The sequence below is a fragment of the Chenopodium album genome, chromosome 11, assembly GCF_948465745.1.
Source record: "Chenopodium album chromosome 11, dcCheAlbu1.1, whole genome shotgun sequence".
Lineage (NCBI taxonomy): Eukaryota > Viridiplantae > Streptophyta > Magnoliopsida > Caryophyllales > Amaranthaceae > Chenopodium > Chenopodium album.
The window spans coordinates 38,873,046-38,898,283 of NC_137844.1; the positions used below are offsets into that span (position 1 = coordinate 38,873,046).

The following is a 25,238-nucleotide window of genomic DNA, read 5'->3' on the forward strand; positions in this document are numbered from 1 at the left end:
ACCCAATTAGGATAGTAGCATTGCCGAATGAAACCGGCGTCCAACAGCTTTCTCACTTCAGCTGCGGCCGCCTGATTCCTCTCTTCTCCGTGATTTCTTTTCTTCTGGCGGACAGGTTTAACGGCCGGCTTCACAGCCAACTTATGCACGGCCAGGTTAGGGCTTATGCCTGGCATTTCACTGACTTCGAACGCAAAAACATCCTTGAATTCTCTCAACAGCTGAACTAACTCGTCTCCAAGCAGACCCATAGCCTTAGTGCCGACACTGACTGTCCGACCTGGTTGATCGGGGTTAAGCACTACAGCTTGATGATTGCTGGCCGGCTGGGATCTCAGCTCTTCAGGCCGGCCGACAGTCATTAGTTGCTATGCTTGGTCGATCATGACCTGCTTTTGCTTCTGGCCGACCTGGTATGCTTGGAGTGTGGGTTCTTCCCCCTTCAACTCGGACGGCTTTCCATGTCCGTGAGTCGTTGGCTTAACAGCTAACTGGTTGCACTCTTTTGCCATTTTCTGGCTCCCCTGAATCGAACCAATCTTTCCGTCCGAACATTCAAAATTCATCAACATTAAATGGGGGACGATCACAGCCTTTGCAGCATTTAGGGTGGGACGGCCGAGTATGACATTGTAGCCAGTCAATTCCTTCACTACCAAGAATCGAACGACCATATCCCTCCCTTCTCCTTTTTGCCCGAATCGAACTGGAAGATCTATCTGTCCGATTGGGTGAATGATATTTCCCCCAAATCCTACCAAACGATGAGTGATGTCCTTCAAAGCATCTTCTGGGAACTTCAAATTCTTCAGGGCGGCCAGGCTGATGATATCGGATGAGCTTCCCATATCTATCAGTATTCGGCCCATTTTCAAATTGGCTATCTTCATAATAAACACCATAGGATCATTGTGCAGGGCTTTGACCTCCCCCCGGTCAGCTTCAGACACGGTTACTTCGGGGAAAGGTTCAACCAAGTTCCAAGCGTTTTGCTTAATTCCCTTCATGGTGGGGCCGCCCGAGGCAAATCCCCCCGATATCACGGCCACAAAGCCCGAATCGATACTGTTCCCATCATCTTCTCTATCATTTTTCTTCTTCTTCTCGGACGTGTTGTCGGCCCGTGTATATGTGAACTTGGACTTCATCACATAAGAGTTCAGCATGCCCTTCTCGGCTAGCTTGTCCAACAATCTCTTCAAATTGATGCAATCGTTTGTGTCATGTCCCACGTCCTTGTGGTGATGACAGTACTTGTTTTTGTTCCGGTACTGAGCCGGGCCTCTTAGCGGCTGGGGCTTTTCAAATTCAAACTTGTCTTTAATCTCCATCAGGATGGAGTAACAGTCTTTGTTGAACTCATATTGGGGCTCGTACGTCTTGACCTTCTTTGATTTCTGCTGCTGGCCGTCGGCTACCCAGACTTCTTTCCTTTTGCTTCCATCTTTCTTTTTTCCAGCCAAGTCTTGCTGAGTAGATTGTTTCTTCTCACCTCCCTTGGCCGATGCCTCTACTTTTGTAAGAGAGCAAAAGTCGGCTGCCTCAATATAAGCTTCAGCTTCCCGCAGAACACCTGCGTATGTCCGAATCTTTTTTCTTACCAAGTTAAACTTAAAACCATTATGCCTTAATCCCCAGAGAAATTCAGAGTAAGCCATTTCATCCTGCAGATTATGAATTTGGGCTTTTTCTTGGTTAAATCTCTAGACGTACGACCGTAGGCACTCATTTTTTCCTCGGACAATTGTTGCCAAATTAAGACTTGTCTTTCGAGGTGGTATGTTGTAAGAGAAATTTCCCACAAACAGCAAACTAAGAGTAGTAAAGCAATTGATACAGCCGGTCAGAAGGCTATTGAACCAATCCTGCGCCATACCCTTCAAAGTGGCCGGGAAGCATTTGCACCAAGTGGCATCATCTACACTTTGTAAGTACATCAAGTTTCTGTACGAAGTGATATGTTCCTCTGGGTTGCCCGTACCATCATAGGCTCCCACGAGTACACTTTTCACCTTCGGCGGCTGAGGAGCAGTTAAAATTTCTTGCGAAAACGGAGGCGGCTTATCTCCAAGAGTCAGTAAGCGCATCTGCCAATCAATTGGCTGAGGTTGCACGGGCTGTCCGGCCAAATAGGGAGTCTGGTCGAGCGTCTGACCAAACGACCCATATTGTCCGAAGACCTGGGGGCTCTGCTGCAAAATGTCGTTAAAACCCTAGGGGGGCTGAAGCGGTTGCACTGGAATAGGGGTTTGAGTACGCACAGCTTGACTCCTGCCGGAGATGGCCGAGTTGCTATGCTGGGAAAGAGAGTGGTTGGATAATTCATCCGGCATTGTGGGAGTAGAGGCCGTGTCTAAGTAAGCGGCACGTTCCCGTTGTTTATGCTGAAGGTAGTCTCTCGCGTCATTCTAGCGTCGAGACGGCTCTGTCTCCTCTCTTCGAGGTTGTCTGCCCCTTCCTCCAGCCGACTGGGTTTTCGCCAACAGACTAGACAAATTCGTTCTTGGCATCCTAGTAGACCTTCCATTCGGCCTGCGAAATGGGGTGTTTCCAGCATCTGTTGCATGGGTTACTCTGTTATGAGTTTTCTTTGGAGCTCTTTCTCCCTCTTTTCTGGGCGGCTGCCTAGAGGTAGAAGCTCGGATGCTCTCAAACTCCCTCCAAAGTTTGTTAAGTGCGGTCTGCAAGGAAGCAGCAGTAACTGGAGGATCCTCGACCTCTTGAAATGAGGCGGTCAAAGGGTTGCTGGAATGAATTGTAGGGACTATATCTTCTACATGACCGTCCTCGCCTGGACGAGGACCGGTATTAGGTGTTTGATCATCTATTGCCATAACGGACGAGTATCCCCACAGACGGCGCCAAATGTTTCGGGTGTTTTTTGGATTTCCTCGGATACTGGTCACGCTCTTCAGGCAACGAGACTCGGACACCTGCAAAATGAACGAATATTCCTTTACCGGAATATTCGCCTCCGACGATCAAGTTAGAGATCCAAAACGGAAAGGCTAGAGAGAGAAAGTAGAGAGAAATTGGAGCTGTTTTATACTCTTTTTTATGTAATGTCATAATCCCCCCCTCCCATCATAAATGATTGGGGTATTTATAGGGGTGGGAGCTTGTGCCCCTTTGGGGTTTGTGCCTTAAACTTCTGTGACGTGATTGGCTGCGTGTAATATGGGGGCGCCGTTTTGCGGCTTTCATGAAAATCTCTCGGGATTTGGGCCGTGATGTAATATGCCCTTTTTAATGCTGATTTCAGGCTTTTTATCCCTTGGACACGCGTCATTTTCCCATAGTGACACGTGTCGCCCTTTTATTGGGCCACGTGTCGCTACGGGATTGGTCCACGTACATGGGGTATTTTTACCCTAAACAGGTGGGGCTAGTGGCTTATTGGGGGTGGTGGTGGGTCAAGGGTTACTAAATCGGGGGTTACTTAAGGGGGTACTAGATGGGTAGGTCGAGGGTTACTTAAGGGGTTTTCAGATGAGTTACTTGAAGGGTTACTTAAATGAGGTTACTTAAGTGGGGTTAGTGAGGGGTTACTTGAAAGGTTACTTAAGTGGGGCTACTTGAGGGGTTACCGGAGGGGTTAATGAAGGGGTACCTTAAGTGGGGTTACTTTAGGGGTTACTTTAGGGATTACTAGAGAGATTATTAGAGGGGTTACTGATGTGACACACTGCCACACAGCCGCACCAAATTATTTTACTATTTAGTAGTAGGCATTTTACTAACGCCTAACGGTGAGCCGATAGGACTTCCTCAATTCCTCCACCCAAGTAGAGAGTTTACTCCCACTTGCCACTACCATAAGTACCATTTCCCACTACTCCGTAGTCCGTACTCCGTAGTAATTACTTCGTAGAACAACCAGCTGAACGAGAAAGCGCTAAGGGCATCCACCCTCCTTTCTCACTATTTTTTCAGGTTTTGACAATTAAATTACGAGGAAACAATTTTGGGTCAATCTCAATTTTACTTCAGAAGTTGAATTGAATCACTCTCTTAGGTATATCTTTTATTCTTTGAATTCTTATCTCTTTCTAATTTATTCATTCACATTGGCAAGCATGAATTAATTTTCAATACAACAATGGCGAATTAATTGATGAAATGGGAATTGTTTCAAATGTATATTATCTTTGCATTTTAGGAAAGAATTTGAATTGAAATTTGATTGTTATTCTTGTTATATTTGCAGATTAAACTGAATTTGTGTGTTGTACAAAAACATGAATATTAGAGGTTGTACTGGTATTGCCAAACCTAGTTTCTTACTAATACAATTCGATTTGCCAACTTTGAGGCTTGGAAAAGTACATTTCCTTCCATTACCTTGTAATTCATTATCCAATAAACATGGGTTCAAGGTTAGATTTCAGCACTCGGTTGCTGAAAGATCTTATTCTAGCCCCCGAGCTGCGAAACCGCACTCTGGCCGGGTGAAGAAGAAAGAAGAGGGTGCATCGTCGTTGTATCTACGTCCTAGCTTAAGTGATATGAAGCAGCAGAGGATGGAGAATCGTGCCCAGGTTTACGAGTTTTTGAGAGGGATTGGTGTTGTGCCTGATGAACTTGATGGCTTAGAACTGCCTGTTACGGTTGATGTTATGAGGGAACGCGTGGATTTTCTCCACAAGTTGGGGCTTACGATTGAGGATATTAATAATTATCCGCTTGTTCTTGGGTGCAGTGTGAAGAAGAATATGATTCCGGTGCTAGATTACCTTGGAAAACTAGGTGTTCGAAAATCTAGTGTCACTGAGTTTTTAAGACGGTACCCACAAGTACTTCATGCTAGTGTTGTTGTAGATCTTCAGCCTGTTGTTAAGTATCTGCAAGGAATGGATATTAAACTACCTGATATTCCTCGTGTTCTCGAGAGATATCCAGAGCTCTTAGGGTTTAAGCTTGAAGGGACCATGAGCACATCTGTTGCATATTTGGTCGGGATTGGGGTTGGTAGAAGAGAAATTGGTGGGGTTTTGACGAAATACCCTGAAATTTTAGGAATGAGAGTAGGCCGTGTCATTAAACCTTTTGTTGACTATCTTGGAAGTCTAGGCATTCCAAGCTTAGCTGTTGCTCGATTGATTGAGAAAAGGCCTCACATCCTTGGTTTCGACTTAGAAGCGAGGGTAAAACCAAATGTTGGATGTCTTTTAGAATTTAATGTCAGAGAAAAGTCACTTGCTGTAATGATTGCTCAATATCCTGAGATTATTGGGATTGATCTCAAGTCCAAGCTTTCCGCACAACAAACGTCATTCAATTCTATCCTTGATCTTGGTTCTGAGGACTTTGGACAAATCATAGAGAGGATGCCACAGGCTATAAGTCTTAGTAAAACAGCAATAGTGAAGCATGTGGATTTTCTCAAACTTTGTGGTTTCACTTTACAACAGATTAAACAGATGGTTGTTGGATATCCACAGTTGCTTGCACTGAATCTGGATATAATGAAGCTGAATTTTGATTACTTTCAATTGGAAATGTCAAGGCCTTTGGATGACTTGCTTGATTTCCCCGCCTTCTTTACATATGGTTTGGAGTCCACAATAAAGCCAAGGCATCAGCAAGTTGCGAAAAAAGGATTGAAATGCTCCCTTTCATGGCTTTTGAATTGTTCAGATGAGAAGTTTGAACGACGAATGAGTTATGAATCAATAGACATGGAGGAGATGGAACCAGAGCCCACATTTGACATGAAATCTTTAATGGGATCTAGAACAGACGAGTCAGATTCTGAGATTGATGATTATGATGATGAAGATGTGTAATGTCTTTATTCAAACCTGTATTTCTCTTTTTCTATGGGGTTGTGAATTATTTTGCTCTCCAACAATTTGGGAATGTCCATATAGATAGTGGTATTCTAATATCTTGAAGGTAAAGTTAATGATCATTACTTTTTTAACTTTAAAGCATGATGTTTTCTAGTCACAAGTTGATATAATGCTCAAGCCCCAATTGAAGGGGAGATTCAATGTGCTTACCTATCAATTTGCTTGATTGTGTTACGGATGCTTATATATTTATGCTCTGGGTAGCACACACATCACAGCATTGTGGTAGTTTGAACACTAGTGTATTGTTATGCATATCATAAGGCAAAGTGGCAAACTACTGTTCAGCATTATGTACTGGATATCCCCCAGAAAGAAGTAGGAGCATTCTAATTTAGAATTTGGTGTTGTTTTATTGGGTTGTTGCCTTGTGCTTTTAACTTCATATGCTGGATAGTGTGATTGACAGCCTTTTGTTTTGCATTATTTTGCGCTCCTGCCTCTTAGTCCTCTACTTATGTACTCTCAGCCTGCTTTGAGTCAATGGATGTCTTTAGTTTTGGGGATCAATAACATGTAACCTAAGTAAGAACTCTTTGTCTTTGTCCCTTTAATCCCCTTTTAATGTCTTATGTTGTGTGAGGTTAGCCTGTTGGATTTATAGACTTACTTATGAAAATCATTGTAGTAGATTAATTTTTACATCACTTTTTATTTCGCATGGAATCGACTGTGCTTAGCAAGAAGATGATGTCATTGCATACAATTTTGATTTCCTCCCCTTTCCCCAGAACTTCATCCTTTATAGTTTTCTGATTATGGATTTCTGTTGAGTTGTCATAAGTTAACATTAACCCTACATTCTATGTATCCAGATTCTCGCTAAAACGTGTCATAAAGCAATGTTTTAATTTCGAAGATGAATGCATTGTGTGGGTCCTTAATATGTTTTTTCCATTCTGTCCTGCTTTTCTTGTCTTATGCATGCAAGCTAAATTCTGCTTCCAACTTCAGTAATCAGAAATGAGATGGCATAGAGTGAGGTACTGTTGTTAAGGATGGACAAGTGTTTACTGAATTAGGATTTGTGCTGCCACACTGCATACAACTTGGCTTGATTGAATTAAACTTTACCCTCTAGTATTTTTATATCTCCTTTCAATATTATCTGTCCACATCTCTTTTCTAATTCCATATTTGTTTCGTATAATATCTACTCCTATGTAATTCACTTCTCTGTTTAAAAAAACAATACAAGATTACATGTCAATTTTGAATGTTATAGTATTGCCTGACTTATATGTGTGCATAACCTTAAAAGACAATTATTAGGAATGAAAGGAGTATCAAATAAGTGATCACATAGTCTTCCCAAAAAAAAAAAAAAAAAAAAAAAAAAACAGAAGCATTTATGTTATATTGTTGGTGGTCCTCTTCTTTCATTTATGTGCAGAATTTGTTAGCAATCAATGTATTGATGAAATGAGTTTTGGTTAAATTGTCATGTTTAAGCAGCTGAACGCTGATCTTTTATTCTAATGTGGGAAGTAAATCCAAAATGCAGCTCATGGAATGTTCCTAAAAGATCTCAATTATACCTCAGGTTAGTCGGCTTAATTTGTGGATTCAATATTGATTCTCCTGTTTACACATTTTAATAATGCTTTTATACTTTAACTAGCATAGTGCCGGTGCGATGCACGGTTTACAAATCAACATATTAATTTATAATTTTACTTAATGATACATTGATAAATTAGGAAATCAACAAATTCTGCACATATTAATTTATAATTTTACTCAATCAATCAAATCAACAAATTAAACATTCATCATTGTATACACACACAAATAAAGACTCACAATAATGATCAATTGATAAATTAGGAAATAACAATGTAAATACTACGTACCCGTATATACAAACATTCATCGTTATAGTAATATTTTACGATCCCGTAAAAAATAAAGTATAATTTTAAGTTATTCTCATTTCTAATTTATTTTTAATTTTTCTAAATTGTGGGTTTCAATCCAGTGGAAGAGTCAAACTAGTAATAAACATCATGATAAAATATTTTTTTTCCTATGAATAAAGGTTTTATGTAGGTTTTACTTATAACAAAAAATTTAAGTTTGAAACTAACTCTATTTTTTTATTAGCTGCAACTAAGAAATATTTTATATCCCATAAATAATACCCCATTGTTACAACTTGCAAGCAAAAGAAGCGGGGGTAATATTAAAAAACAAATATGTTGAACATTAGTATGATTCATATAAATTTTAGAATATGTTCACTCAAGTACCTAGCCAACCCTAGTACATGCTACTCATCATGTCTTTTTTTTTTCCACTAAAATTTCTATTTTTAGACCCCGCATGATACCCGTTTTGCATTACCTCGAGAATGACAATGAACATACACACATATATATATGTACACAAATATTATAGACTCACATAATGACCAAGGGATTAAGAAATGACAATGCAAATAATATTTTACATTCCCGTCAAATATAAAATAAAATTTTACGTTATTCTCATTTCTAATTTACTTTCAATTTTTCCTAATTGTAGGTTTTAGTCTAGTGGAAGAGTCAAATTAATTATAAACACCTCAATAAACATTTTTTTTCCTATGATAAAGGCTTTAATAGGTTTTACTGTACACAAAAATTTAAGTTTGACTTTTAAAAACTAATACTAACTCCGTTTTTTATTAGTTGCAACTAAGAAATATTTTTATATCCCATAAATTATACCTCTTTGTTGCAAGTAATAAGAAGCAGGGATAGTATTTTTAAAAAAATATGTTGAACATTAGTATGTTCATATAAATTTTAGAATAGGTTCACTCAAGTACAACCCTAGTACATGGTACTACCTGTCATTATGTCTATTTGTTCAAAAAAATATCATTTTTAGACTCCGGATAATACCTGTTATGCATTAGCCCGGAAATAACGCTAAAATAAACTAAAAAAGACGAAGATAATGAAATAGATTAATTATTAATTAAAAAGTAAAAGTGAAAAAGGTATAAGATTGCAGAACGTGAATAAGTGTAGTATAATTAAGAAAAAGATTACATATAATGGCAAAGTTGATGACAAATATTATTATTCCAAAATTAATTATATATACTATGAAAAAAGTACTATGTATTATAGTTATAATAAAATTATATATATAGGTTATATTTGAATCAATCATTTCAAAAAATTGTAATCATATTAGCATAAATTCATTAAATATAAGTTGCCATAAATTAACTTATTTCCAAATAGTTTAGATTATATCAAATTTTATTAACAAAATTCTGAATCAAAATGATTTATACAATAAATTTTAACCAAAATTATTGTTCTAAGGGTTCTTTAACCTTTTTTTTTTTACACCATTATAAGACAAGCAAATCATAAAGTGACATGTGTGAGCCTCACATTGATTTGCTTGTCTTTTAGTATAATATATTGATTGATTGATTGATGATTCTTGTAGTTGATTGCTTAGGTTTGAGTTCTATTTATTGTTTGTTTTCTTATCCAAATGCTTTACAATAAAGATGGTTGTTGTTGTCGTCATGACAGTTTTCTGTTTATAATACCTAAATGTCTTGCAAGAATTGAGTTTTAGGTGGGTGGGAGGAAAGAGAAAGACGAGGGGAAGAGGGGGGGGGGGGGTGATGATTTGATATTTTCACAAGGTGATTGCCTTAATTGACTAAAAGTTCAGAAAAAAACGGTTGGCATATGACATGAAGTGTCTTTTATTACATCGGATACTGAATGAAATTTTTAATAGATGAAAGGAAATTCTTGTGTAATGTGTACTGTAATAGCTTGCTAACTCATGAGTCATATGAGCATGTTGACAGGATACTTTCATAACACAACACCGTTGAAAATTAGCAACCTATAGTGTCTGCTTGTTAACATTGTATCTCCACTCGAATATTTTTGCCATTCAGATGAGTTTTGACCAAATAGCAGAATCACATAATCTAGGCATGAGTACAATTCCGCTCTTTATCCCAAATTAAACTCCATAGGTAGGCAGCAGTGTAGACAGTGTGTGGTAGTGTCAAACCTTTGATACCCTCCTATACAATCACCTGTAAGGAAAGCTGAATATCTATAACTACTTCAATCTTAGTGTCCCACTTATATGATCCGGAATACTTCAACCTCAATTCGTGGGCAACCTAATTTGCGAGCTCCTAAATTAGCTGCAATAAAAACTTGAGCGAATGGAAGATCCTTGATTCTAATGTTGAAGAAAACAAATTTTGTAGTTGCATAAACTTTTACTGGGTTCTCAATAATTATAAATTATGGCCATTGTACCCAAGAAATATGGTTGATAGCCTCTAAAAACCAACTACTACTTAGCTGTTAATGTACTGAAAGTTATGATGAAGAAGATAACTGTAGTACACTCATGACCATCCTGATTTTTGAATAAACAGGTCCAATCTTTGTCTTGGATCTATTTTATGGAAGGAGTCGACGCATCAGCCTTGTAGTCCCATTTTGTGGATGCAGAATCACAATGACGAAAGAGATGATCTATAGCTAGGTTCACTAACCTCCATATTCCTAGACCATAATTTATCAATAAATAGATTCTGATAACAGAACTTTTACATATATTTTCAATTTCAGCAGAACATTCGCTTGCACATGAAGTCCCAAGTCAAAGAGTACTAATAAAAACATAGAAGATTAGTATATTAAGTGGATCCAATTCAATGGAAAAACGAATAGATTTTTGTGGGCCGAGTATTAAAGAGATATAAGAAGTTTTTTGTGGGATGAGCATTAAAGAGATATAAGAAGTTTTTTATGGGACGGAAGGATTAAATCAAAGACCCCAATTGGTTTTCCTAAGTGAAAGGTTTTGTAGTGACACAAGTGATACATGAGTAGATACTTTTTAGTTTGGAGAAGGTAGAAAATCATCCAGTCTCAATAGGATTATCAGAGTGTGTTTTGTGTTTGGGTTGAAGGGATTGATATGAGTTGGAATCTGCTCTTGTGATAAAAATATGCTTTTCAGATAATGTGTAACCTGGTTCTGGTCCTGTTTTTTCACATGAAATCTATCATATCAGTGACTGATCAATGTCTCTGCATCAAATTCCTATACCCTGTTTCACAAAGTATCAGGAAAGAATTCTAAGATAATTGAAAAAAGAGAGATTGGAGTAGCTGATTCGATAGTTATATCTTCCTGTGGTTATACCCTATATGATTTATTGTCTGGGGAGAGGGGTGACTAATTATACCCTTAGTCAATCTTTTTTCTAAGGACCGCTTCCTTACCTTAGTGCAGTAACTGATTACTATATTTCACTTCATTATTGTTTTACTTATCGCTACTGTTCCATGATATCTTTCTTCTAATGATGATGTTCCATCTATCAGTTTGTTTAGGGAAGGGCTGCACTTGGTGGTGCTGCTCAACAATCAGCGCAGTACTCTGATGGCAGCATTCTCGCCTTTGGGTTTAAGTTCTTGATTTTTCCCAGCATTCTCTGTTTGGTTTGTACTTCAGTAATTGTATTTTTTTTTTTTTTTTTTTTTTTTTTTGAGTAGCTTGTACATGTTTCCACGCATCTTGTTGTGTACAAGAGCTGTAATTATCGACCACATTGATGTTTGTTATCGAGTAGCAAGATTCCTGTATCTCAATGAAATTTTGCTTTCTTATCCAAAATTTGACTTTTTTTTTTAGTTTTGTATGTTATCCTTTTGTTTTGAAAAGACAAAAATTGGACTGTTCACCTTGCCCTATTGTAAATCAGGCATCCCTTAATTCATACAACGCGCGTTCCTCGAAATTTTAAATAACGTAGGGGTTAAATTTAATGAACACAGACCTTAAAGGGTTAAAGCAAACGAACATGAACTCATAAGAATATGCTTATTCAAGTACGAAGAACTTGTAACTTGTTGTTTACATAAAATCTTGAATAAGGTTGACTTTTATTAACTATAAGACGAGTTAAAGTTATCATAAAAATATTAAAAGTTACACTTATATTATTGTAAAAAAAATTTATATTTATGTCAAATTTACTGTTTTTTAATAAAATAATAATTAAATTAGGTTAGAACCCGTGCGATGCACGGTTTAGATAAAGCCTATTTTTAATTTGTATATTTTAAAAATAAATCGCTATTATACATGAATATAAATAAGAATTACGTATATTTTGTAATTTTAAATTTTTTTATTTTAATCAAAATTATGATATGGTATATGTTTTACGTTGTCTAATTCATAGTTCAATGACGGAGGTCATATATTAGTGTGCTATTTAAAATTGTTTTAATTTCCTACGGTAAATTGATAGGTTTTAGTTATAATGTAGGGACTTCCAATGTTTAAATTTAAAAAATGTTAAATATATAGCTCTAAAAAAAAAAACATCATCATTGCATTTAGGCGGGAATTTTTTTATTGAGAAAGCGACACGTGAGCAATAGTGACGTCAGCAATTTCTATTTTAGTAATAGTTAATAGATATGGAGTTTGTCTCATTCAAAAATTATTGTATTATTTAAATCCGAAGAACTTTTTTAATTTACAAACTTTAAGACTAAACCCAAAAAACATGATACCTCAAATACAAAGAACAAGTTTGATTGTTTTATGAATAGTGTTGAGAAAATTATTTAAATTTTTTTTAAGATTTTTTTTAAGATTTTTTTTTTTTTTTTTTTTTTTTTGCTAATTAATGCTTATTTCAAGTTTGTATTTTCCCTATTTACCCTCTCACTTGGATTAACTCAAATATACACCAACACATCACAAACAAACTTAACAAACTAATATATTATTTTTTTTTATTTTATTTTTTATTTCTTTTTATATTCTATTTTAATTTATTTATTACTTCTGAAGTTCTGAGGGAAGTATCATTTCCTACTAAAACCTGCATTCGAGTTAAAGAATTCTCCAATGGCGGCACACCAAAACTATCAATTTATCACTTAAATTCTTCATTTATTAAACCTTAAATTTGGAAAAGAAATTGGGTTTTAATTAATTTGATTGATAATTGTATGAGCATAATTAATTCTGTATAAATTTGATAAGATGGATTATGCAGGAAATTGGTTTAAATGTTTGATTAGAAGAAAACAAGTTGATTCTGTTCATCACAATTCTTCTTCTTCTACAAGTGGCCAACCAACGCTTGCTAGAGCCTTATCTGTTCCTCATATCACCGCCATTGGTAATATTCTTTCTTATTTATTTATCTATTTATTTATATTTAGAATTTGCTAAATGTATTTTAATTTCAATTGCGTTTTATTTTACTGGGTTTATTTTGCTGTGATTTTTGATGAAGTATCAATTTGTTGATCAGGTTGTTAATTGTTGTTATTATTATAAGAGCAGATTCGTTCCAATTAATTTATTTTAAGTTTTTGATTCAGATTAGCAAAGTTTTGTTTAATGCAATAATGTAGTTTATTATACTTCGTATATAAGAACATTAACTTATCAACCTAGTTTTTGCCTTTTTGGGATATTCTAAACTTTCTCGGTTTCTTCTAACTTAGTTAACATGTTTGAAATTGAACAATCATAATCATGTGGGGTCTTATACTTTTATTAGACTCGTGTCAATACCCAATTTCTTTTCCAAATTTAAGGTTTAATTGTTTTGGATCACAAACTGTTTTGGGATGTATGGGTCTGGAACTTTGGATACATTCGGGTTTAAGTTGCCAAGTTATAGTCAATACCGAATCTTGGTGGTGTGACGATTTTTGACAGGTTTATTTAATATTTATTTGGCCAAGTTTCATATACTCATATTTTATTGATAATTCGGAATATTGGGTTCTATACTGATACTCAAAGCTTGAGTAAATTAGACATTGCAATCATTTATCACCATCACCATATTATAGCTTAAAATTGCATGATCTATTGGTTTATTGTGCTTGTATCCAACTCATCTTCATATGTCTCTGTATGTCAATCGTATACTAGATATATGGGAGCACTTTATTGTGTATTTATTTCTGTTAACTAATTTATTGGATACTCAGGAATTGGCACAACCATAGGAGCTGGTGTTTATATACTTATTGGTACAGTTGCCAGAGAGAATACTGGACCAGCCCTGACTCTATCCTTTCTATTTGCTGGTATAGCTGCTGCACTCTCTGCATTTTGTTATGCAGAGCTCGCCAGTCGGTGTCCTTCTGCTGGCAGCGCCTATCATTACTCTTATGTATGTGTTGGAGAAGGGTTAGTCTCTCAATATTATGTGCTCCTTGGGCAGTATGTTAGTGTTTACTTCATTTTTTTTTTCAGTGCGTTTGTTTTGATACAACTTCAAAGGAGGATGGTAGATCTCTTACAAGTAATTCAAATTTAAATTTTTAAAATTAGTAATCTAGTCTTAACTTAACTACTATACTGTGTCAGCAATTAATTTCTTATGCTATTATTGACACTATAACTTTCATCAACCACGTGCAGGGTTGCATGGTTGATTGGCTGGGCTTTGATGCTAGAGTATACAATTGGGGGAGCTGCAATCGCCCGTGGCATATCTCCAAATCTGGTGAAGTACTCAGGAATCTTCTTGTCATGTTCACCGATCTCTTTGATCTTGCTGCCAGATTTCTTTTCTTTCTTTCTTTCTTTTTTATTTTTGCAACTTTTTTCCTCCATACTTCTTGTTCAAGTAACACACACATTATTACTTTGATGCTTTTGGGTGCTTTAATGTTACGGTTTGCATTTAGATTGGTAAGTATCGGAAATGAATAATGATTCTTATTCTCTTCGAAAGAATACTTAGAAGGGGTAAACAAAATTCTGTCTCTCTTCAGTTTCTCTTTTATATTTCATAAAATATAACAACGACAAACGACACTTTCTGCACTCTCAATATGCTGTAGATTTGCTTCATCGTGCTCCTTCTAATCTTCTACAGCCCCATTATGCTTTGATCTCCTTGATCTGTAGTAGCTTGAATATCTATATGGGTAGTTCAAACAGTCGATGTTTCATTTATGGGAGCTAAATAAAGTTCCTTTGCTTAATTTATGCATTCTGTACTTTCAAATGGCTGTTACTCATTGGTTATTGGCCTTTTTTGTATCAGGTCTTGCTCCTTGGCAGCAGTGATAGGCTACCTTCTTATCTGAGTCGTCAATATATTCTTGCTCTTGATGTTGTTGTTGACCCTTGTGCAGCAATTCTCATAATTATTGTCACCGTGCTGTTGTGTTTTGGTATTAAAGAGGTACTGCTTTTCATTGTTCCATATCCTTTTAACTTTAAAAAAGCACTTTTCATTTTGTCTTTGTTGAGGTTTCACCATATCTTTTTTAATCAACTGGATCACTTGATGTTGTAGAGTGCATTTGCACAAGCTGTTGTGACATCGGCAAATGTCTGTGCTATGCTTTTTATTATAATTGCTGGGGGATACTTGGGTTTCAAAACTGGATGGGTTGGCTATGACCTCCCCAAAGGGTAATGATCTTGGACCATGGTTTGCATATTGGGATGATTGTAAATTCCCTTGTGATAGTAAATTAGTAAGTCCGTTGATTGTTTCATTTCCTTCTATATCTAGGTACTTTCCTTTTGGCATAAATGGAGTGCTTTCTGGCTCTGCCACAGTATTCTTCTCTTATATTGGTTTTGATGCTGTTGCTAGTGCTGCTGAGGAGGTATATGTTATTCATATCTGACCAATTATTCTGTTTGAAGTTAGTCATTGACCTGATTCTACTCCCATTTTGATGAATTTCTATTCACTTTTAGCTTTCACCTTGTAGGTGAAGAATCCAAAGCGAGATCTACCGTTGGGTATAGCCTTTTCATTGTTAATATGCTGTGCATTGTACATGCTGGTTTCTGTCGTCGTTGTTGGTCTGATACCATATTATGAACTTGACCCGGACACTCCTATTTCCTCTGCGTTTTCTAGTCAAGGGATGCAATGGGCAGCGTAAGCTATCATTAGCCGTTCAATGCGTGTTTACTTATTGTGCTATTTTTGGGAAATCTCTGTTTCATTATAGTTAACTTTGGATTGAATGCATTTATAAGTTTTATATGGATTTATGTAAAGGTATATAATCACGATTGGAGCATCAACAGCTCTCTTTGCGTCTCTGTTGGGTTCATTTCTTCCACAGGTAAAGTTATATGATACATCATAGGAAATTGTTCTAGTCAAATTCAATGAGCTGAAGAGATGATGCTCTGTTGTTACTCCAATCATCATGTTTTGATTTATTTATATTTAATAAAATTCTTATATTAAGCTGCTTTTTCAGGGAGGGGAGAGGAGGGGGGGAGGGGGGGGGGGGGGGGGGGAGGGAGAATCATAATTAGCTGTAGATGTTCATTTTGATTCTTTTGCTATATCTTGCAGACCTTAATTGTATGATAAATTATCAATTGTTTAAAAATAATGCATGCCCCAAAGAAGTTTATCTTGTTTGCATTTTGCAATAGAAATCCTGTTCAAAATAAAATGTTCAATTCAGAAACTTAGTTAAATACATCATAGATAGTAGAAAAGAGAAGGAAATTGGTATGTTGTCTAGAATAACCCTGAATATTTACATTTTTTACCCTGAACATAGCTTTCATATATTAGGATCAACCAATATGACATGGTCACTCTTTTGAAATGTAAATAATAAAATTGAATGGTGATGCTTTGGAGAAATAGCTAAAGAGGAAGAGGTTTGAGGAAGTCAGAGAAAGAGAGAGAGAGATAATGGGAGAGATAGCTGACATTACACTGTCATTATCATCAAGGTTATTTTAAACTTAGAACATTATCCAATAGGCCAGGCTATCATGGATGATTTTTCATGTGAGAGGTATTTAAAATAACACTATTTCACCACGTTACTTTACATTTTTTTCGAAAAATCTACAGTTTTTTTTTTTTTACTAATTGCTATAACTCAATTGTAGGTTATCTCCTAGATAATGTATAAATTGCTAATGTATTAGTGTGGTGTATTCTCTTTAAATAAAGAGGCTTTCAGGTAATTTCTAATACACAAGTAGTTGAAAAAAATGTCACAGGAATTATTAGGCTCAGTGCGTAAAAATAGTTTATATCTTTAACTTTAAGACTCATTTAAGTCAATGTTGCGGCAATTGCCACAACAAGAATTGTGGGTGATATCAGGAACTACTCCCTCCGTTCTTTTATGTTCTACTCAGTTACTATAAATACGTAATTTAAGTAAATGTTGAAGAATGTTAGTGGGTGTAAGATAAAGTGAATTAAAGTAAGAGAGAGAATATGAAAAGGTGGGTTTGTGTAAGAAAAAAGGTAAATAAAGTAAAAGAGAGTATGGAAAGATGTAATTATTTGGTTGTGGAAGGGGTAAGATAGTAAAAGTATTATGCCAAACATAAAAATAAAGTGAGTAGACAAAAAAGAATGACCTAAAAATGCTAAAATGGATAGTGAATAGAACCAAAAAGAACAAAAGGAGTACTTAAAGTCTTAAACTATTACGATTATTCAATTATTGATTAGCTCATCAGATTGCTTTACTAGGCTGATTGATGTGACTATAAAACGCTTCAACATTATCACATGTAAGTAGATGCTGGAAATTCAAGAGAAATGGCTACTCCCTTTGTCCCTAATTATTTTCCCCTTTGACTTTTTATAGTTCCCAAGGTTCTCCTTAAAACATATATATCTCCAACTTTATATGCGCAAAAATTATAAATATTTGGTGTTCTTAAAATAGATGTTTGTAATGATTTTGACAAGATATCATTTGACTATATTATTTGTTATAGATTACTGAGGATTTATGTTCAAAATTTTCAAACTTTTGATACCAAAAATACAATGGGGCAAAAAAAGGGGGGATGGAATGAGTACAAACAACTCACTATGCCAGCTATTCTTTTCTATGCAATGTTCTGCAGTAGAGTCTCTTCTGTTCAGGCTATTTATAAGCTAGTTTGAATATTTAGTAAAATTAGCTGTGAATGGAGATATCCTTTTCGCTTGACTTACATATTAACATATATTTTGATTTTTTTTTTTCTAAAGCCTCGAGTCCTCATGGCGATGGCTAGAGATGGCTTACTACCCTCATTTTTCTCAGACATTAATCCACATACACAAGTTCCTGTGAAGGGTACAATTGTAACTGGAGCTTTTGCTGCAATATTGGCATTCTTCATGGATGTTTCGCAGCTGGCAGGAATGGTATAATTTACAGCTTTCTATATCAGCTTAGCAGATGTTTATAGGTAGAATAATCAATTTTTCCCCCTTTGTCACATGTTTATTTAGTTAATTTTCTTAATGATGTTTTAATTCCCAAAATATTACAACTTGAAAGATTTCATTTAGTGCAAGAGTGAGATGGTAAAATGATAAATGATAAAACTCATTCTTTACTTTTCAGTATGTTCACATCTGGTGATTTTTAATCTTAATGATACTTGTGTAGTTGTGTTGCTATAGCTGTTGTTTTCTGTCCAATTTTGTATGATAATTTTTAGTGGATAAGGTGACAAATATGTACAGTATCTCTTGAGGTTATAGCCTCTTGCTTGAAAACAAATATGTTTCTTGGTGTTCACTTAACTCGCAAATATGCTCTAATAGATGGAATAGGGGATGTTGAACCTGTAAATTTCCAAGAAGGGCATGTGGAAGCTGACATAGTCATCACATCCCACTGTGAGATTGGGCACGCTATAACGTACTGCCGTCTCCTCTTTTCCCTCAGACTATGAGTTCCTTAGAAATATACTCTTCCTAATGGAAAGAAAGAAATAAATGCATAAGGAGGGTGAATATTAGAGTTGTTTAGGCATTTAAGTGGGGCCTAAAGATGCATATTTCTTTTGCAGATATTTAAAAAAAAATAAAAAATAAAAAATACTGAAGTCTTTATTTCCTGGTTTAGAGACCAAACCCATGGTTGCTTTCAATTCAATGGCAATAATAGTTTTCTTTTTTCTTTTTTAGTGCAATTTCTCCCACTCTCATAGCAGAAAGGTAGGGGCACTCCTTTTTTCGCTTTCCAACTTCCCTAACCATACCAAAATACTATAGCAATGCAGATCATAATTAGATTGGTTACTACTTTGCTTGTAATTTATTATGTTTGTTTAATTAGAACATGCAGTTGGTGCAACATTGAATAGTTTTGAGGATGAATGTCAGTTCAATTTGCAGATTTCATTTGATCTTGTTTAATTTGGTAGAAATCTTGACAAATTCAGCTTTCAGAGAGTATATTTTCGTTCTTCTCCTTTATCATTTCATTTGCTTAATATTGAGTTGTGATGTAGAGCATGTGTAATCATGATAAATTAATAACCATGGTGAGAGTATAATTACTAGGTAATAAAATTAGAGAGAGTTTCTTTATTCACCCCTTTATTTGGGGATTTTAGAAGATAAGAAGTCAGGAGAGGAGGGAAAAGAGTAAAAGGATAAATGACAATTACACAATTTTGTTTAAGAAATATGGTGGTGTTTTAGATAACACACTGGAATACTGGATCCTTCGAGCTCTTTAAGAGAATGAAACGGTTTTGGATGCTTTTGTTGGTTCACATACAGAACTGGAATAAGAATTTATTTATTTATTTTTTATGTTATTTGGAGTACCTGATATACATCGTCTATGCAGGTTAGTGTAGGTACTCTTTTGTCTTTCACTATTGTTGCCATATCTATACTTATAGTCAGATATGTTCCCCCCGATGAGGTGCCACTTCCATCATCGCTTCTGGAGTCAACATGTGTGGCTTCATGGGATTATAGTGCTATTGTTGACGAGTTTGATGGGGAAAGTACAGAAACGCAAGTTGGCACTTCCAACAATGAAATTCAACCGCTACATCACCATGGGAACTTAACAGCTGGACATCCTCTGATTTTGAAGCAGTTAGCTGAATGCAGTAGTAAGTTTAGAATATTCTACTTTAATTTAGAATTTTCTCAAAATTAGTAAGACTGAAGACCTTAATAATTTTGATAACCAAATATTTTATTCCAAAGAGAAGAAAAGGACAGTTCAATATTGGTGCCCCTCTTGATGGTAGTAAGGTTATTCGCTTATTCTCATGTTAAACCTTTAGCTATGGAAACAAGCTTCATAACATTAACATAATTATTAAATACCTCCTCTTTTACACTAAAATTGCAACACCTGCGTTGGCTCAATAGTTTACGCAATAGGAGAGAGAAAATAATTGGGTTGCTAACCCATGTGATAATACAATTAAAATTTATTTTAAGGAAGATAGGAAGGGGGTGAGGAAGAACAAATGGGCCAACGATAAGAGATATGTAACAGAGTTAAAACAGAGAAGCCAAACTGTTTTTAGCACCAAAATTTAGCAACAAACATCCTGGTATTCTGTTTTGACTGTCTAAGTCCCTGAATTCTAGCGATTGTTTGCTTGAAGAGTTCTTATGATTGGTTTAAACTGGTACTTGTTTATATAGAGGAGAAACACTCATATTCCAGAGAAAAAGAAAAGGATAAAGACTCATTTAGTCAATGTAAGAGTCCATTACAGAATTCAATTTTTCTATCTCTATTCTTGCTATAATTGCCATTAACATGGCATTAATAAGCAGTTGAACTTAGCTCTTGCTTCATCCAAGTATGAGTAAAGCTGTAAAAGTTACCAAAAAGGGAAGTGTTGCAATTTTTAGCAAATACAAAGTATAGACAAATTTAGGCAGCAGTATCAGTTTAAAATTAAACCTCATTGGTGCTGCTAATATTTTCGTTTGTAAAAATGTAAATTTTATGTGTAAACTATTCTAATATGTTGATGATTATTGTCTAAAACTAAAATCACCTTGCTACCATAAAGATTTCAGTACATTGTTACTATGTTACTAATGTTTGGCCTTGTACAATTTCCTTTAAATGTACGAAGTCATATGTCCAGCCTCTTTATTTCAAATATTGTTATTGCTATCGTGTTAATTCTCTTATTTACTTCCAGATATTTCACATGCACATGATGAGAAGAGGCGGAAAATTGCTGGTTGGGCCATAATGCTTACATGTCTGGGGGCGTTTTTCCTCACAATTGCAGCTTCATACGTGGGGCTTACCAGGTTTGTAATTTAGAATTGGGGGCGGGAGGTTTGACATCTTGAATATAGTTTATTAGTCTTTCTCTCTAGCATAACAAAGATGTAGGCAATTCACTTATCCTTCAATGTTTAAAGGCTTCATAATAATGATTAGAGGGATAAGGTAACCTGTATGCCATTCTATTAATTTACGTGGCATTATCTTGGAATTTCCCTTTCGTTTGTTGCTTTTCAGTTAATGATCTTAGATATTTACATGCCTCCTTTTGTATACATGATTGATAAAAAATTAGTTATACATTATCACCATGATGCCTATGCTTGATATGGAAGGTTTAGATTGAAAAACCCCATCATGTCCTTGGGCTGCCATTTGTTAAAATTTTATCAGCAAAATCAACAAATATCATGCAATCCAGGATGCAGCTTACAAGTCAACAACAATTACCAGCCAAATTTAATGTCTTCTTTCCTTAGCCTACTTGGACCTGTTAGTCTTTTACACTTCATTCTTGTTTTGCATCTAGACCCCACACTCCCAAATGAGAAAAGAGGATCATTAAAGGCACTCTTAAATCTTAATGTGTGAGATGTGTAGTTAAGTTAGATGATTCTTGAACAAAAGCTAGAGCTTTTGTATCAAGTGGAGGTATTGGTATGAACATGCTACAAATCAACAAATGTGATAAAATTTCATTTAAAGCTTTGTTGAATGGATTCGTCCTGTGTACTTTTCTTTAATAAGGGCCTAAGGCTTATATGGCGGAACATGAGAGTTGTTCATGAAAACTTCATTGTCTAGGGCTGTGCCCCTATTCGTTCTGCATAAAATGATAAATCAAAAAGATTATAATACAGGAAAAAAAAAGGCTAATTGCAATGTTTGGACCAGTAATATATTAACTGAAATACATATCAAATTCATGTTATTGTAATCTTAATTTGGTGCTTTTTTCTCCAGTATACCCTGCTTCACATTATTTGTGGTGGGTGTTGCACTTCTTATATCCAGTTTGATAGTTCTCTCATGTATTAATCAAGATGACGCGAGGCACAGCTTTGGTCACACAGGAGGTACTATAACCTTGCTATTGAGGGGATTATTTTTTATTTTAATCTGTCAACACTCAACTCACCACTAGTCAGGGTATTTAGCTCTCGTTGAAGAATTTTATTGTGCACTTATGGCATGTACTTTTAATTGTTTCAGGTTTCATCTGTCCATTGATTCCTGTGCTACCTGTTGCTTCCATTCTCATCAACATGTATTTGCTGGTGAATCTTGGGTGAGTGTATTTTAACATTACCTCCTATAATTCTACCTGAAATGTCTGCTAGTTCATTCAACATGCATTACTATGGACCATTTGGTGCAAGATCATAAATTGAGCTTATTAATGAGTACAGTGTGTGTAATTGTACATCAAGTGCCATGATAATTCATCTCAACCCCAAGCATGAGTACCATTCATCATTGTGTGTGGAATGTGTACGTCAAATGCTTAATTTAGTTCGTTTTTCGTGGTTTTCTTACCTAAATCTCCAACCCCTTATTCAAAATTAACAATTTGTGAAAAAATTATTGTTTAAATATTTATTTTCACATAAGTGTCATAGCCCTTATTATTGATTAGTTTTTTTTTTAAAATGGGGTTGAAAATAAATTTTTTATCGAGATATAGCAAAATAAAAGGAGATGACACATTAATTTAAATTTTAAAATGGCAAAAATAGTTTTAAAAAATACAATAACGGATTGAATTAGGAAATTTGATGACTTTGTCGGAAAAAAAATAGATATTTTGGTCTAAATGTTACCTGAGAATTTTTTTTTTTTTAACCAAATTGTCGTTTAGAGTTAACTTTTTTCACCGTAATATCGCCGTAGTTATTTTTTTTACCAAATTGTCGCTATGAGTCTTTTTTTATTTACTAACTAGGTTAGTACTCGTGCCATGCACGGGTTAAAACAATTGTGTAAAGTTGTACGTATATTAGTAACAAAAAGTTTCTTGATAAGGGGATAAAATATGATGAGATGAGATAAAAGTAGAGGAAAGAGAGTTTAGGCTTGATCGATAGTAAAAAGCAATCTTGCTATCTTTTGGGAAAAGAAAGTAGTAAAGTCAATTTATTTTCTCAACACATCTCTGTATAAATAAAAAAAACATGATTACCCAAAAAAATATGAATGGAAATCATATTATACCAATATTCTTGTAAAAGATTTTGGCAAGAAAATATATGAACTATTTTTTAATATAAATTTAGTTAATTGTATATACAGAATATAACTATAAAAGAAATGAGAAGACTAATAAAAATATATTCTCTAAAAAGATTTTGGTAAGAAAAAAGGAAGGATGATTTTGGAGGGAAAATAATGCACCAGACACGTGTCATTCTTGGTGTTTGTTTTATTATTATACTAGTTATTTGCCTGAGCAATGCTCGGATATTCACAAGAAAAAATATTCTTTTTATAAATTACTATAAATTTGAGAAGTATCTATTTATGTTATCAAATTATTATAGATTAGATACGGTAATGTAGACTACTTATATCTAATTTTAGTTTCATGACATCTTATGAATTTAAAATTGAGTTCATTTTATATATTAGTCTCTCTTCTCGCCGCTCATACGCCTCCTTCACGATTAAAAGATTCAAGGAAATATACAAAAAAATATTTTATTTATTTAAGTTAATATTATTGCTCTTTTTTTTAGGTTGCATTTTTTTTTATCAGCTATGTTATTAAATTTTATGAACAAAAAAGGAAAAAAAAAAGTTTTTGGCGGGAAATTTTTTAATACAAACGCGACACATGTACTTTGGGGATAAGGTTAGGGATTACTTTAGTATATTAGTATTGATACTAGATTAAATCCCGTGCCATTCACGATAACTTTCATTGTTTATCATTAGTTTAATTATTTCAAAGTATTAATTAAAATAATAATATTTTTGCTGAGTGTGTATAATGAAATATAAAGAAGATGATACATGCATGTCATTCCTAGTTTCACCTATAATATAATATAATATATAGTTATAGTTATAGATTTATGAGTTACAGTCAATTTGATGCAATATAGCGTAAATATGTTTTTTTTTTTTAATTTCGTACTATAAATTAAATCCATTTGATAATAATATATTATAAAAAAAGTATTTTAAGCAAATAATGTTGATATTACTAATATCTTTAATTTCTATAATAATATATAAATTAAATATATATAATTTTATTGTCTTAAATATGTTGTCAATCAAAAAGACATAAAAAGAAAAATCAAGTTAGAATATATTTATTTTACGAAAGTGGTTTTTGGAGGGAAAAAACGACACCAGGAAGTGACATGTGTCATTTCCGGTATCTGTTTTAGTATTATGTTATTGATTGATTTGGTCAATTGGCTGGCTAAACTATACACCCTATACCAACTTTGTTTTATGATTTTCAGGGCTGCCACTTGGGTTCGAGTGCTTATATGGATGACAATTGGAGTGCTTATTTATGCATTATATGGGAGGACTCGTAGCAAGCTACGGGATGCAGTTTATGTGCCTGCAGCGCATGCAGATAAGATCTTTCGTGGTTTGAGCAGTCATGCCTAGGCAATTATACAATATTAATTGAATGCAGGATCTAATGCATATGACAGTGGTTATATACACAAATATTACATCGTTTGTTGTTATTAAGTAGATGTTTGCAATGTATATACTGGTATATGATTTTGTTTGTAGCTGTTAAATTCATGTGTTGTCTGGGTTGCAAGTATCACATGGGTTTGTAAAATTTTGTGGCTTTCTTGTCCGTCATTGGAAAACCTAAAATACTTTGGGAAATGTCCCATATATTTATTTTTCCCAAGATTAAACCTTTGAATTTGATTACTATGCATTAGCCTTCTTGTTTGATTTAACACCACTTACTGTACGCAAGCACTAAGTTGTTTGTCGAAAAATATGTGCCCTGAAGGGATGGCAATGGGTGGGGTCAAATGGGAGACCCGCCCCATCCCCGATTTAGTGGGGTGAGGATGGAAGGAGGTTTGGCGGGTGATGGGGCGGGGATGGATATAAATACTGTACCCGCCATGGGTGGTGGGGCGGGTATGGATTTTAAAGAAATCCGCCCCATTACCCGCTTCATACTATTTTTTGTAAAGGTTGAAACAAGCTTGGAAGAGCTTAGAATCTAGACTATAATAATATAACAAACATTAAATATTATATTAATAACATATTATTGTCATATAATATGTCATTATGGTAGCAGGTATGGGGCAGGTTTTTGGTGGGTATAGATATCCAAATGGGT

General features: G+C 34.8%; 2 protein-coding genes and 1 pseudogene across 8 annotated transcripts; 2 read left to right on the forward strand and 1 right to left on the reverse strand.

The window, feature by feature from the left end:
• Positions 1–368: 368 nt before the first annotated feature.
• On the reverse strand, positions 369–869 carry LOC145566598 (uncharacterized). Its single transcript, XM_081625967.1, has one exon. The coding sequence runs from the start codon at positions 867–869 to the stop codon at positions 369–371; it is 501 nt and encodes a 166-aa protein (XP_081482093.1).
• A 2,938-nt stretch (positions 870–3,807) lies between these two features.
• On the forward strand, positions 3,808–11,435 carry LOC145567559 (transcription termination factor MTERF4, chloroplastic pseudogene; annotated as a pseudogene). Of its 3 annotated transcripts, none has more exons than XR_014095691.1 (4): positions 3,808–4,015; positions 4,208–5,895; positions 7,305–7,395; positions 11,225–11,435. The product of XR_014095691.1 is annotated as a transcription termination factor MTERF4, chloroplastic pseudogene, transcript variant X2 (transcript). The 3 variants fall into 3 exon arrangements; XR_014095692.1 differs by having other exon boundaries at positions 7,357–7,395; positions 11,225–11,434; XR_014095690.1 differs by having other exon boundaries at positions 7,308–7,395; positions 11,225–11,433.
• A 1,259-nt stretch (positions 11,436–12,694) lies between these two features.
• Positions 12,695–24,812, forward strand: LOC145567558 (cationic amino acid transporter 2, vacuolar-like). Of its 4 annotated transcripts, none has more exons than XM_081626862.1 (14): positions 12,696–13,041; positions 13,868–14,069; positions 14,304–14,388; positions 14,935–15,075; positions 15,190–15,308; positions 15,412–15,508; positions 15,617–15,789; positions 15,913–15,979; positions 17,881–18,039; positions 19,481–19,754; positions 20,814–20,928; positions 21,869–21,981; positions 22,118–22,193; positions 24,376–24,812. In XM_081626862.1, the coding sequence occupies exons 1-14, from the start codon at positions 12,903–12,905 to the stop codon at positions 24,527–24,529; spliced, it is 1,914 nt and encodes a 637-aa protein (XP_081482988.1). In that variant the 5' UTR covers positions 12,696–12,902; the 3' UTR covers positions 24,530–24,812. The 4 variants fall into 4 exon arrangements, with proteins under 4 accessions (XP_081482989.1, XP_081482988.1, XP_081482990.1 ...); XM_081626865.1 differs by lacking the exon at positions 12,696–13,041 and adding an exon at positions 14,136–14,184 and having other exon boundaries at positions 13,968–14,052; positions 24,376–24,811; XM_081626863.1 differs by lacking the exon at positions 17,881–18,039 and having other exon boundaries at positions 12,695–13,041.
• The last annotated feature ends 426 nt before the right edge of the window (positions 24,813–25,238 follow it).

Excerpts from the sequence above, each read along its gene's own strand:
- LOC145566598 (XM_081625967.1), bottom strand. The coding sequence starts at position 869 with ATGGGCCGAATACTGATAGATATGGGAAGCTCATCCGATATCATCAGC.
- LOC145567558 (XM_081626862.1), top strand. The coding sequence starts at position 12,903 with ATGGATTATGCAGGAAATTGGTTTAAATGTTTGATTAGAAGAAAACAA. Across the intron at positions 15,980-17,880 it reads TGGGTTCATTTCTTCCACAG|CCTCGAGTCCTCATGGCGAT; the intron begins GTAAAGTTATAT and ends TTTTTTCTAAAG. Across the intron at positions 19,755-20,813 it reads GCAGTTAGCTGAATGCAGTA|ATATTTCACATGCACATGAT; the intron begins GTAAGTTTAGAA and ends ATTTACTTCCAG.